Genomic DNA, 12,064 nt, shown 5'->3' on the forward strand with positions numbered 1-12,064 from the left:
ATTGTTCAAAACTATCCAATTTATTTCAGGTTTCGTTGTTGTTTACTTAACAAGATTATTAAAAGAGTGTCTGTTATTCAACAAAATGTTTCTGTAAGAAACAGTATTATATTCTCTATTTGATCAAAACAAAACAATATCATCGTTCCAAACAACACATAATTTTCCAGCTTTTCAGCTCTCATGATAAAAATCTCTGTGTGTAGCTAGTAACAGTATGCACCACTTTTTGAATCGAAAATCTTCGTTAAATTTTTCTCTTAGCAAAAAATAGTATGCACCACTTTGGATCGAACACCTCTTCTTGCTGCTGTAAGCTGTTCTTCTTCCTTCCCTTTACTTGGCTTTCCAAAGCCTTGAGCTTCTTACTTACAGGACTCAACGTAAGAAGCTGGCGATGTTGCCCTCGATCGGGTTTACAGCTGGCGAAGTGGCAGTGTCTGGTTCTGCGTCATGGCTTTCATTTTCTTCAGAGCTGAAAACAGGTCAAATGATGGTTGTTGACCTGGAGGACTTGGGAGGACTTGGGAGGCAGTTCAGGTATGCGCAACATCTTCTTCACTTGAGGACGCTTAATCACTGTCATTGATCACCCCACATAAACGCCATTTTAGTAAAGTCTGACAAATGTCCAAGATTTCAACATTGTTATTTAAGTTAGCAGTAACGGTACCTCAACGGTTATCAAGAATGTCAGTCCTGTTATAACCGGCAAGATGTATAAGCTGTCGGGAGTTGTTAGATCGGTAAACCACAATGCCCCTCCTGTTTGGAATGCTCTGCCATATTTAGAATCTAGGAAAAAAATTAACTCATTTGAGACAAACAACGTAGCCCAACAAGCATCTTCAAGATTAAAAGGTCTTACAGCAAGAAAAAAGCAGAGGAACAGAGCTCCCTGAATAAGCATCCCTTTCATTGGAGTGACACCATATCTGTAAACTATAAAAAACAAACACTGTATGGTTAGTTGGACATATTAACAAACAAAAAACTCAAAATGTCAGGACACTACACCAACTCAACAGCCTGCAGAAAAGACGAGCTATAATATCACATATAGCGCACTTGCTTCCCAACTATGATCAACGAGGGGTAATTTTAACATACACTCCAAAATTTTAATAACTAGTCCAGAATTCTTGATTATCACTCCAAAGAGATGTTTAAATTTTAAAGCAGCTTACTCTTTAAAAAAATTCTTCATCTTTTTATTACCTTCTGCCATCGTAACGGAGTCCATGCCCTGAACGCAAATAAGGGGGAAAGATATTGAGATTTTTTTTTGTAGATAAAGAAATCAAGTGCAAAAGCTATTGGTAGAGTAGCAAAAAAGATGTTTGGCTGTAATAACAACAAAGTTAACATACCTTGTTTTGCATTTCCTCCTGGATGGACTCCAACCGTGGCTTCATCAGCTGCATATAATAGAATAGACTACTGAAGGATGCAGTATACGGCACAAATATAGAGAACCAAGTTTAAAGGCCAAAAAATATAAGTTAAAGTTCATTGACTTATGCTTTCCTTTTATATGTCAAAATTTGTTTCAGAACCTGAGTATGTAAACACACAAGCAAGACAAAAAATGTAATGGTTGAAAGAACTTACAGCTTCTGTTGCCTTCTCTACAAAAGCACATCTCCCATTAGGAACTTACAGCTTCTGTTGCCATTCATAGAATTCGTTCAGCCATTCGATCAGAATAAAAGGGTTCAGGATCCTACATTCGCTCTCCACATCTTACCAGTACAATCGGTTTCCCCGATGCCTATTGACACCCAATTAAGAGTAAGCGATCAACATAAAACGTTAATTAAGTAACTTTCTATGACATAGTTGATCAAAGAAGAATAACACAAACCTCGACACTCAAAGCTGTACCACCACCTCTTGACTCACCATATAGCGGGACGAGAAAGTCAACAATTTTCATTATGATAGGAAACAAGAAAAATACACACGATTTTGCTCTCTCCAGTCATGCTAAACTCATCAAGATCTCATCAAGGGCAAGAGAGTGGCCATATATAAGCACTCCATCCGCAAGAACCTAAACATATATTTTAATTTCGATTAGGCACATGGTATTATGGACAAAAATAAAATGAAAAGGATAGAACAGACCACCTACCTGCTTTCCAATGTTGAGAGGTATGACATCACCCACCACAATGTGTCATAGATTGAAATATCCACTCGTCTTCCACCTCTTGTCACCTGCAGCAATCAACACAGGTGTAGTGTAACTAAGGAGGGAACAAGAAAAAGATTATTGAGGGAGGAAAAATTACATTGGTGCAAATCTATACCTCTAGATGTATGTTTCTCTTTTCATCACTCAAGTTTTGAAAATGGAGATGCTGTTTGTAGTCACTGACAGCTGCAGAAGAGACAAAAAGCATCAGAACAACACAAAGAGTCATTATCAAAATTTCACATATTAAGTGTAACAAGTTAACATTACTTGTGACAAGAATCACTGGAAACGCAATGCTTCCTCCATCATACCAACCTTCTTGGATACCCTGTCGATATTAGTTTGATCTACAAGCAGCTTCCTTGGCCTTTGAGTTTGATCTTCAAGCAGCCTCCTCCAGTCCACTAGTCAACTGAACAAACACTCTGAAATTGTAATTTCAAAAAGCTAGACACAAACATGAACTGTATAAATAGGCACCTCTGAGCAAGAAACGTTATGATTGGTAATCCTTTAAGAATTATAAAAAGCTGTTGAAACTGATAAGTTGGGACCAATGTAAAAATGGTAAAAAGATTCATGTACCTGACCACCGCAACAGTTTTCCGTGTGACAAAGACTTCTCCTGCAGCTTTCTGGTAGCTATTTGGAGCATATATAGCTGCAACATAGAACAGAGGAAAGATCAAAGTTAGAATTGATACAAATACCACTTTGTACGAATAGCTGTTTTGATAGGCTCGGCTCGCACCTGAGTTACTGCTTCATCAACTTCAGCAAATTTAATGAGAGGTTCTCCACTTAGAGGATCTAAATGCGTGTAATGATTAGAAGATCCAATCCACTTTACCTGCACTATAAATACAACACGGAAGAAAAGTTCATCCGCAACTTAAGTAAGAAGCTTTTAAGTACCAAATACATAATTCAATCTGAGAAGTAAACACACACACCAAAGCTTTGTATTTCAGCAGGATGAGCACCAGATAGCTCCTTGGCATCTACGTTAGCAAAAGGTATGAAATGACTCAATCTGCAAAAACAAAAATACAAAAATTAAGTCAAATGAAGACACTCTTTTAAATGGATCACATTCAGACATCAATTTGGTAATCAGAATGGAAACTTAGATAGATTTTGTGTTACCTTAGTAAGGCGAGCATATGAGCTGGTCTTTGGCAAGATATCTCCATAGTACCTTCTGTATAAAAACATGAACATAAGTTTCGTATCTTCATATGTATAACAAACTGAGAAATAATAACTCAACAAGAAGAAATTGATAGAGAATTCACCAAGGCCCAAGCAAACCATATGATACCTCTCTGGAGATTTGAAAGGGTTATGGAGGCTGAGGGCACTGGGAGAAGCTGTCCACATATATAAAGGCTGCAACATAGAAAAGAGGAAAAATAAAAGTTAGAATTTGAGACGGATACAAATTGGCAGTACGAAGTAGAACGGTTTTGGTAGGCTAGTACCTGAGTTCCTGTTTCATCCACTTTAATATTGAAAGATTCTCTCCATTTCAGAGGATCCGAAAGCATGATATGCTGGAAGATCCAATCCACTTTCCCTGCACTATAAACATAACACAGGAAAGTAAAAAATCTCAGATACCAAACACAATAGCACCTTAGTAAGAAGCTTACCAAATTACAAAATTCAATCCGAGAAGTAAAGACACACAAACCAAAGCTCTGTAGTATTTGAGCAGGATGAGCACCAGATAGCTCCTCCTCGGCATCTAGCTAGGGTAAATAGCCAAAAAAGGTATGGAATGGTTCAATCTGCAAAAAAAAACAAAACACAAAAAGTTAAGTCAAAGGTTGAATTCTGAGAGTAGAGAGAAGGTGATAAGATACATAACATAAAAGAGTATAAAGTGGGTAATATATAAAAATGAGTAACAAGAGAACCAGTTTGATGTTGTTACTGTAAGGTGAAGTTCATCTTTTGTTTCGGTTCTGAATCTTCTTCGTCAAATCTTCAAACCCTAGCATATCACCGATCTGCACACAAAAAGAAATATAGAATTAGAAAAGCTTCGTCAATTTTTTATATATTTCTTTTAAAGTTCTGACATAAAGGGAAGGGAGAACTGTAACATAAACATACATACCTTCAAAATCAGTTTGATGATGTTACTGTATGAAAGCCGGCGACCGTGTTCTACCAGATATTAGAAAACTACCCAACTGAGATCAAAACGAAAAGACGCACATAAGCAAAATTGGAAGCCAAACCGTGGAGGAGAGAGAGGCGCAGAAATGCTGGTAGTCCGGTGAGTACAAGGAAGTGTAGCTCAGACACTTCTCCTCCGCCCATCAATTTGACTAGCTCATCATGTACAATCTGCAACATATCAATGATCAGTACTATTGAAACCAAAAATAATAAGAGCGAAACAGCTATAAAAACCCATTATGCATGTAAAAATATGGCGAACGACTAAGGACTAAGGAGATGAAACAGAAACAAAAAAAAAATACCTTCGCCAACTGCTGATCTAGTCCCATCAGTCAAAGCCATCACTGAATGATAAAAGCATCATCCAAAACCTGAAATGATAAAAACGACAAGTATATATTAACATGTAATGAGAAGAAAAAGAAGACCATAGAACCAAAGTGAATATTCAGAGACAAATAAAAGAGATAAGTTTAGAGCAAAGGAACCCATGAGAACGCTTGAGGAAGATCAGTCAAAGCCATCACTGGTTGATAAAAGCATCCAAAACCTGAAATAACAAACACGAAAAGTAAAGAGAACCAAAGTGAAAATTAAGAAGTGAACATGTAACTTTGTTCCAACAATATCAGAAACTAAACCTTGTAGAGTCGTATACATCATACATAGACAATTCCATCTCTAGCGTCAACCTTAGTAAGTAGCATCACAAAGCATCATAGAGACAGTACTTATCCCATTCCTTCAATTCTTCCTGAAAAAAAAAAAAACACAAGCACATAGTAAGTTACCTTATTAAAAACCCTAAAAACCATCCATATTCAATGTTTGAAAAAGGATGAATCAAAGCCATACAATTATCATAGCATCTTCTACAAAGATTAAATCAACGAGAATTAAATAACAATGTAAATTCAATTTTAGAAAGACAAAAGTGAAAGTATCAGAAGCTATAACGAAAGCAGAGTAAACGACATTCAGAAAACAAAAAGAGAGAGCAAAACAGCGATCAATCATAGATAGCACCATCCACCACCACAATCTACAAAAACAACAGAAGGACAAGTAATTAAAATTAAGATTTAGAAATCAAACCGTAGGAGGAGGGAGCGAGCGATGATGATCGGATCATAAATTGGCTTCCAAAAAACCTGCATAAGACGAAGAAGAAGAAGAAACCTAATTAATCAGATTAAGAAGAAGAAGAATAAAGAAACAAAAAATACCTTCTAACAATTGGGAGGCTCACCTGTTAGCAAAACCGCCAAGAGAATCCTAATTTGAGCTCAAGGGCAATAAAAAAGAGAAAGAGAAGGAAAAAAAATCAAACCTTGGCCTTTGAGCTCAAGGGCAAGCGGCCTCCTCAACCGAACAAACATCTTGGCTCTTAACTTGGCTCCTTCCGTAATGCAACTTTCATGGCCACCTACCAAACTCCATATCTTCGATTTCAACCAGCTCCATATCTCTCGCCTCGCTACTCAACACAGGACATCACAAAGAAAGAGAAATATGAGAACTGCAAACAAGAAGAAGAAGAAGAAGGAGGATGAAAAGAGAGGAAGTGAGATCAGAGAGTACCAAATGTAATTGTATCCGAAGAGGTCTTTTCAAGGGACTCGTTGTCTAACAAGAATGTGGGAATACAAGAATGACATCTAACGCACCCATTCTGCAAAGGTATTGGCATCATGCTCCTCATGGCCTAAAGAACCTGGCATGCTTTTGCTGCAGGTAAAATACCTATAAACCAAAACAATTAGAAGGTTAATGTTCATTCATGTTCAAGCACTAGGAAAAGTGTAAAATTTATTCCTCTAACCTGCTGTGAAATTATGATTCTAGAAGCATAGGCAATAATAGCTTACCCGACATCTGAGTAAATCCCGAGCTTAAGGCCCTTGCTGTGAACATAATCCGTAGGTGCTTTTTATACCAGAAGGGAAAGTTGACTTCTTCGGCACCAGACTTCCCTGGAAAACAGAGTTGAGGAATATAACATCAAGTAAAACTACAGAACAAGAAATGAAACCAGGAATCACAAACAAGTGTTTGATACCTTATTGTCATGAGCACTTTCAGCCCACCAATCATCTGAAGAACAAAATCGAGATTTCAGTACTGTGAGTAACAATATAACTCATAAATCAGATAGAAATGTTATATCATATTACCTTGGCGTCATCAAACTTATGCCATGTCTGAGGAGCTGAATTGGAAGCCAAACAGTGTAGGAGAGAGAGAGAAGCTGAATTGCTGGTCACCCGGTGAATGCAGCTCCGAGTATATGGAAGTGTAGCTCAGATACTTCTCCTCCACCCATCAATTTGACTAGCTCAATCTGCATCAAATCCATGATAGGCAACACGTTCGTACTATTCAAACCAAAATGATAGAGTGAAACAACTATAAAAACCATTAGGCTTATGAAAAAATATGTGGAAGGACTAAGGAGATGAAACAGAAACAAAAGATACCTTGGTCAATTGCTGATCTGGTCTGACTCGACGAATGACTCCCATCCCAACGGCTTGGTTACTACCAGACTGAACAAACCTTCTTACATATTAGCAAAACCGCCAAGAGAATCCTACATTGAGCTCAAGTATTAAAAAACAAAAAAAAAAGAGAAAAAAAATCGAACCTTGGCCTTTGAGTTTGGTCTGCAAGCAGCATCCTCGAGTCCACCAGTCAACAGAACAAACATCTTGGCTTTTCACTTGGCTCCTTCTGTAATGTATCTTCCATGGCCAACAGTCATCGATTTCAACTACCTCCATATCTCTCGTCTCAAAGAAGACAAATAACCAAAAACAAAAAACTTAGAAAACCACTCAATTGAGATCAAAACGGAAAAAGGAACATAAGCAAAATTGGAAGCCAAACCATGGAGAGAGAGGACCTGAAATGCTGGTAGCCCGGTGAATGCAGCTCTGAGTACAAGAAAATGTAGCTCAGATACTTTCTCATCCACCCACCAATTTCAGTAGCTCATCAAGTACAATCTGCAGCATATCAAAGAAAAGCCACACTTCAGTACTATTCAAACCAAAATGATAGAGTGAAACAACTATAGAACCATTATGCTAAGGACTAAGGAATAAGGAGACGAAACAGAAACAAAAAAATACCTTGACCAACTGCTGATCTGGTCTGACTCCACGAATGACTCCCCATCCCAACGGATTGGTCACTAATAGAACTGAAGAAACCTTCTAACATCTGGGAGACTCATTTATTAGTAAAACCACCAAGAGAATCCCAAAACTGAGCTCAAGGGTAGAAAAAGCAGAGAAAAAAACTGAACATACATCTGAGCTCTTCACTTGGCTCCTTGTGTAATGTACCTTCCATAGCCAACAGTCTTCGATTTCAATCAGCCCCATATCTCTGGCCTCGCTACTCGACACAGAACATCACAAAGAAAGAGAGAAATATGAGAATTGCAAACAAAGAGCCAACTGAGAGTAGAGAGTACCAAGTCTAATTGTAAACAAAGAAACATGAGAAGGAGGATGAAAAGAGAGAAAGTGAGAGTACCAAATGTAATTGTATCCGAAGAGGTCTTTTCAAGGGACTCGTTGTCTTTTGCTTCCTCTTTAGATCAGAGAGTACCAAATACTTCTCCTCCGCCCAGCAATCTCACTAGCTCATCAAGAGTACAATCTGCAACAAAGCCATGATAAGTCACAGTTCAGTCAAGGCTCATCATGTACTACCAAAGCTAATTCGCTAATGCGTAAAATAAACAAAAAACAAAAAAAAAAACAGAGAATGAAGAAGGGAACCTTGGCCATTGAGTTTGGCTCTCTGCAAGCAGCATCCTTCCTCCAGTCAAGTGAACAAACATTTGGGATCTTATTCACTTGGCTCCTTGTGTATCGTCAATGGCCAAAATGCACCTACCAAAAAGAGACAAGGTGTAAAAAGAGAGTACATTAGCACTTGTTTGAATGAAGATTCAGAGAAGCAGACCTTGGCAACAATCATGTGTACAAGTTATGAGCACTTTTTTGAGTCCTTACGGCGTAGCAAAGTGCACGGAAGCCACCAAAACTCTGTAGGAAAAAAAAAAGAGACAAACAAGAAATTAAATGACAAGGAGAGTGACTAAATTAGACAATAACACAAGGAGAGTGATGTCTCAGCTACTCAACAACACATAAAACCACAAATTGGGAAGACAAAACCGTGGAGTAGAGAAGATGAATTGCTGCTGGTACCGTTACACAGCTGCGTGCAAAGATGAATGCACAGTGCTCTCTTTCTCTCTCTATTTACGCCTTCACGGACCTGAGAAATTTTAATTGCCCTGAGACTGAGAAAGGCAAAATAAATAAACATAAAAAAAACTCTTCAAAATATAATAATATTTTTCTAAATTATTAATTAAAAAAACAGAAGGGCTGAAAAATTCACCTGGGCATGTCTTGTTTGATGGGCTGAAGTTATTGTTATTGAGCCTTTGTAGGCCTGCTGAACACACACACGAACAAACATGATCAATCACCTTCGTGTCTCTAATCGCCTGAATAAAACGAATCTCTCCGATGATGATCCCTCTCAATTTATCGCCTCCCTAAATTTAGTTTTAAAATCTCAAAATAAAACGTGTAATATCAAGAAGAAGGATCGAACCTTGGCCTTTTTTAGTTTGCTCTCTGCAAACAGCAGCCTCAAGTCCACCAGTCAACTGAACAAACATCTCGGCTCTTCACCAGTCAACAGTCTTCCATTTCACCCAAATCCAAAGCTCCATTACAATGATTACCTAGCCAAGTAAAATTGTATTATTTCAAACAGAGATGGAACCAATACAATTAGGAAGAGACTATTATTCAATGTGAAGAAATAATTAACATGCGTACTACCTTGGTTTGTTAATTACCGATTTGTAGGGGAAAAATGTCATTTAAACCATGAACTTTCAAATTGTGGCCATTTAAACCATGAACTTTGTTGTAGGCCATTTAAAACATCAACTTTCGTTGATTAACTCTTTTAAACATTAAGTTTTGTTGACCAAGCCAAAAAAACATGATGTTAAATCCGATAACCGAGCAACTAACAGACATTACTCTACCATTGACACTCTCCGTTAGTGACAAAACGACATCGTTTTGATAAAAAATTTAGTTTGAGAAAAATACCATTTAAACCATAAACTTTTAAACTGAGGCCATTTAAACCATAAACTTTCAAATTTAGGTCATTTAAACCATGAACTTTGTTTTAAGCCATTTAAAACATCAACTTTCAATGAATGAGACTTTTTAGACATTAAGTTTCGTTGACTAATCTAAACACGATATGACATTAATTATGCTAACAAAATACGTGATATATTTATTAGGATGTCACATTGGAGTTTGAAAGATTGATCACCTTATTTTTATTTCACAGAATTAATCAATCTATTTAAGATTCTAGGTTTTCGATGCGTTATTTTACCTCATCTTTGTTGTGCTTTTGTTTGTGACCCTTATGATGTTTTTGTGCTCGTGATCTTGATCCTTGTATTCGCCCTTGTGATCGACTGAAGTAAGACATGTTAGCAAACTTAATAGTTTGACTTGATGTCTAAAAAATCTTGTCAATGAATGTTGATGTTTTAAATGGCCTACAACAAAGTTCATAGTTTAAATGGCCTATATTTGAAAATTCATGGTTTATAAGGCCTCAATTTAAAAAATCATGGTTTAAATAACATTTTTCTCGAACTAAAATTTTCATCAAAACGATGTCGTTTTGTCACTAACGGAGAGTGTTAACGAACATCTGTTAGTTACCTGGTTATCGGATTTAACGATATGTATTTTTTGGCTTGGTCAACAAAACTTAATGTTTAAAAGAACTAGTCAACAAAAGTTGATGTTTTAAATGGCCTACAACAAAGTCCATGGTTTAAATGACCACAATTTGAAAGTTCATGATTTAAATGTCATTTTTCCCATTATAATGGCCCCCATTGGTTGAAGTAGTGGCATCTCCAGCGGGAAATTAAATGGTCTAACCATTGTTACCTGCATCACACAGATCTATGGATAAAAAAAAGGCACAAAACAGAGTTATCACCAAATACAAACATATAGAACGAATGTGTTACCTTAGGTACGGTGAGCATATGAGCTGCCTTTGTCGAGATATATCTCCATCTCCTTACAAGAGGTATCTGTACAAAAAAACATGACCTTCGTTCTATATAGAACAAACCAGTGGAGATTTGAAAGGGTTATGGAGACCAAATGCATGGGGGCCGTGGGAGAAGAAGCTTTCCACCAATATAAATGGCTACAACATAGAACAGAGTAGTTAGAATTGAGAGTAATACAACTTTGCAGTAACAATAAAGATTTTCTGATAGGCTAGTCGTACCTGAGAGTTCCATGTTTCATCCACTTGAGCAACTTTAACATTGAAGGGGTTCTCTCCAATCAGAGATCCAAAAGCGTGTTATGATTGGAAGATCCAACCAAATCCACTTTCCCGGCTGCACTTTAAACCTAACACACAAGAAAGTAAAAAAGCTCAGAAACCAAATACAAGAGAAACTTTAGTAATAGTAAGCTTACCAAATTACATATTCCAACAAGTAAAGACACACACCAAACAAGAGAGCTCTGTCGTACTTCAGGAGGAGCAGGATGAGCACCAGAGAGCTAGCTCGTCGGCATCTAGGGTAGCAAAAGGTATGGGATGGTTCAATCTGCGAGAAACAAAACACAAGAAAATTAAGTCAACGGTTGGATTCTGATGAGAGTAGAGACAAGATAATACGATACATAACATAAAAAGAGTATAAGGTGGATAATCGTAAAACAGAACATAAAAGAGAACAAATTTGATGTTGTTACTGTTAAGGGGGAAGTAGTGTTGTTTCTGAATCTTCTTCGTCAACTCTTCAAACCCTAGCGTAGCGACCGTGTTCTGAATCTACTTCGTCGCTTCAAAAGAAAGAAAAAATAACCAATCAACAGAGATCAAAAACGAAAAAGAAGAAGAAGCAAAAACAAACCATGGAGGAGGAGGAGGAGGACAGAGAGAGAGGAGTTGAATTGGTGGGTGAGGAATTAGCAAGAACATGGTAGCAGACACACAATCTCTCCTCCTTAGTTCTGGCGGCTTCATACATACATACACGTCTCGATGATGGCTTCGCAATCTTCTTTAAAAAAACCTTAAAAACAAAAATCAGACAAGTATTAGAATTGAAAAGAAGAAGAAGAAGGATGGAAAAAGAGAGATCAGAGAGTACCAAACAAGAAGAAGAAGAAGGGGCTCGTCGTCGTTGTCGTCATTGCTAATTCCTCTTTAGAAATTGGCCCGTTCGTGCTTTGGATTGAAACATCTCCCTCCCGCTGTTAGACAAAGACAAGACCTAGCAACAACAACATGTGTAAAATTAGATGTTAGAATTTTAGAAATCCATTCATCTCAAAGATGAAAGAAACTAAGGCAGAGAGAGAGAGAGTAGGGAAGCTCAGAGACCAAACACAAGAGCAACTTTAGTAACAAGCTTACCAAATTACAAAATTCAAAGTCTGAGAAAGTGAGAAGTAAAGACACACACAAGACCAGAGAGCTCTGTAGCCATAGCAGTTAGGATATCTTCACCAATCACCAATCCAAGAGCGTGTTAGATCTAAATCCACTTTCCCTGCAATATAAACATAA

At 37.4% G+C, this 12,064-nt stretch overlaps 1 protein-coding gene and 2 long non-coding RNA genes across 24 annotated transcripts; all 3 read right to left on the minus strand.

Annotated features, from left to right (window-relative positions):
• Positions 2 to 2,609, minus strand: LOC104762327 (mitochondrial inner membrane protein OXA1-like). Of its 10 annotated transcripts, XR_002036601.1 has the most exons (11): positions 2,468 to 2,609; positions 2,313 to 2,383; positions 2,135 to 2,220; positions 1,865 to 2,053; positions 1,748 to 1,771; positions 1,612 to 1,665; positions 1,371 to 1,418; positions 1,188 to 1,246; positions 869 to 942; positions 674 to 795; positions 2 to 579 (listed from the first exon to the last, which is right to left on the minus strand). XR_002036601.1 is itself a non-coding variant. In XM_019240500.1 (10 exons), exons 5-10 carry the CDS (start codon positions 1,677 to 1,679, stop codon positions 577 to 579), a joined length of 294 nt encoding a protein of 97 aa, XP_019096045.1. In that variant the 5' UTR covers positions 1,680 to 1,771; positions 1,865 to 2,053; positions 2,135 to 2,220; positions 2,313 to 2,383; positions 2,468 to 2,609; the 3' UTR covers positions 2 to 576. The 10 variants fall into 10 exon arrangements, 3 of the variants coding, with proteins under 3 accessions (XP_019096045.1, XP_019096044.1, XP_010483897.1); XR_763445.1 differs by having other exon boundaries at positions 1,612 to 1,771; positions 2,516 to 2,609; XR_763446.1 differs by having other exon boundaries at positions 674 to 765; positions 1,219 to 1,246; positions 1,612 to 1,771.
• Positions 2,959 to 3,358, minus strand: LOC104762329. The gene is made up of 3 exons (XR_763447.1): positions 3,347 to 3,358; positions 3,154 to 3,233; positions 2,959 to 3,050 (listed from the first exon to the last, which is right to left on the minus strand). It is a non-coding gene; the product is annotated as an uncharacterized LOC104762329 (long non-coding RNA).
• Positions 3,969 to 12,058, minus strand: LOC104762330. Of its 13 annotated transcripts, none has more exons than XR_763449.1 (31): positions 11,912 to 12,058; positions 11,646 to 11,768; positions 11,406 to 11,567; positions 11,245 to 11,334; positions 10,997 to 11,096; positions 10,766 to 10,893; positions 10,497 to 10,681; positions 9,842 to 10,413; positions 9,029 to 9,161; positions 8,810 to 8,918; positions 8,614 to 8,708; positions 8,366 to 8,448; positions 8,179 to 8,292; positions 7,931 to 8,056; positions 7,702 to 7,789; positions 7,522 to 7,612; positions 7,277 to 7,395; positions 7,035 to 7,179; positions 6,868 to 6,936; positions 6,565 to 6,731; positions 6,450 to 6,484; positions 6,259 to 6,363; positions 5,972 to 6,133; positions 5,721 to 5,867; positions 5,486 to 5,541; positions 5,032 to 5,144; positions 4,693 to 4,940; positions 4,447 to 4,555; positions 4,323 to 4,347; positions 4,137 to 4,212; positions 3,969 to 3,990 (listed from the first exon to the last, which is right to left on the minus strand). It is a non-coding gene; the product is annotated as an uncharacterized LOC104762330 (long non-coding RNA). The 13 variants fall into 13 exon arrangements; XR_763454.2 differs by lacking the exon at positions 3,969 to 3,990 and having other exon boundaries at positions 4,122 to 4,212; positions 4,693 to 4,761; positions 4,879 to 4,940; XR_763462.2 differs by lacking the exon at positions 3,969 to 3,990 and having other exon boundaries at positions 4,122 to 4,212; positions 11,245 to 11,323.

Source organism: Camelina sativa, chromosome 18, assembly GCF_000633955.1.
Source record: "Camelina sativa cultivar DH55 chromosome 18, Cs, whole genome shotgun sequence".
NCBI classification, from domain to species: domain Eukaryota; kingdom Viridiplantae; phylum Streptophyta; class Magnoliopsida; order Brassicales; family Brassicaceae; genus Camelina; species Camelina sativa.

What these genes read in the sequence shown, in the direction of transcription:
- LOC104762327 (XM_019240499.1), bottom strand. An exon ending in AGGAGGAAATGCAAAACAAG is followed by an intron (nt 1,247 to 1,370) that starts GTATGTTAACTT and finishes ATTTGCGTTCAG; the next exon opens with GGCATGGACTCCGTTACGAT. An exon ending in ATGAAGAATTTTTTTAAAGA is followed by an intron (nt 943 to 1,187) that starts GTAAGCTGCTTT and finishes TGTTTTTTATAG; the next exon opens with TTTACAGATATGGTGTCACT.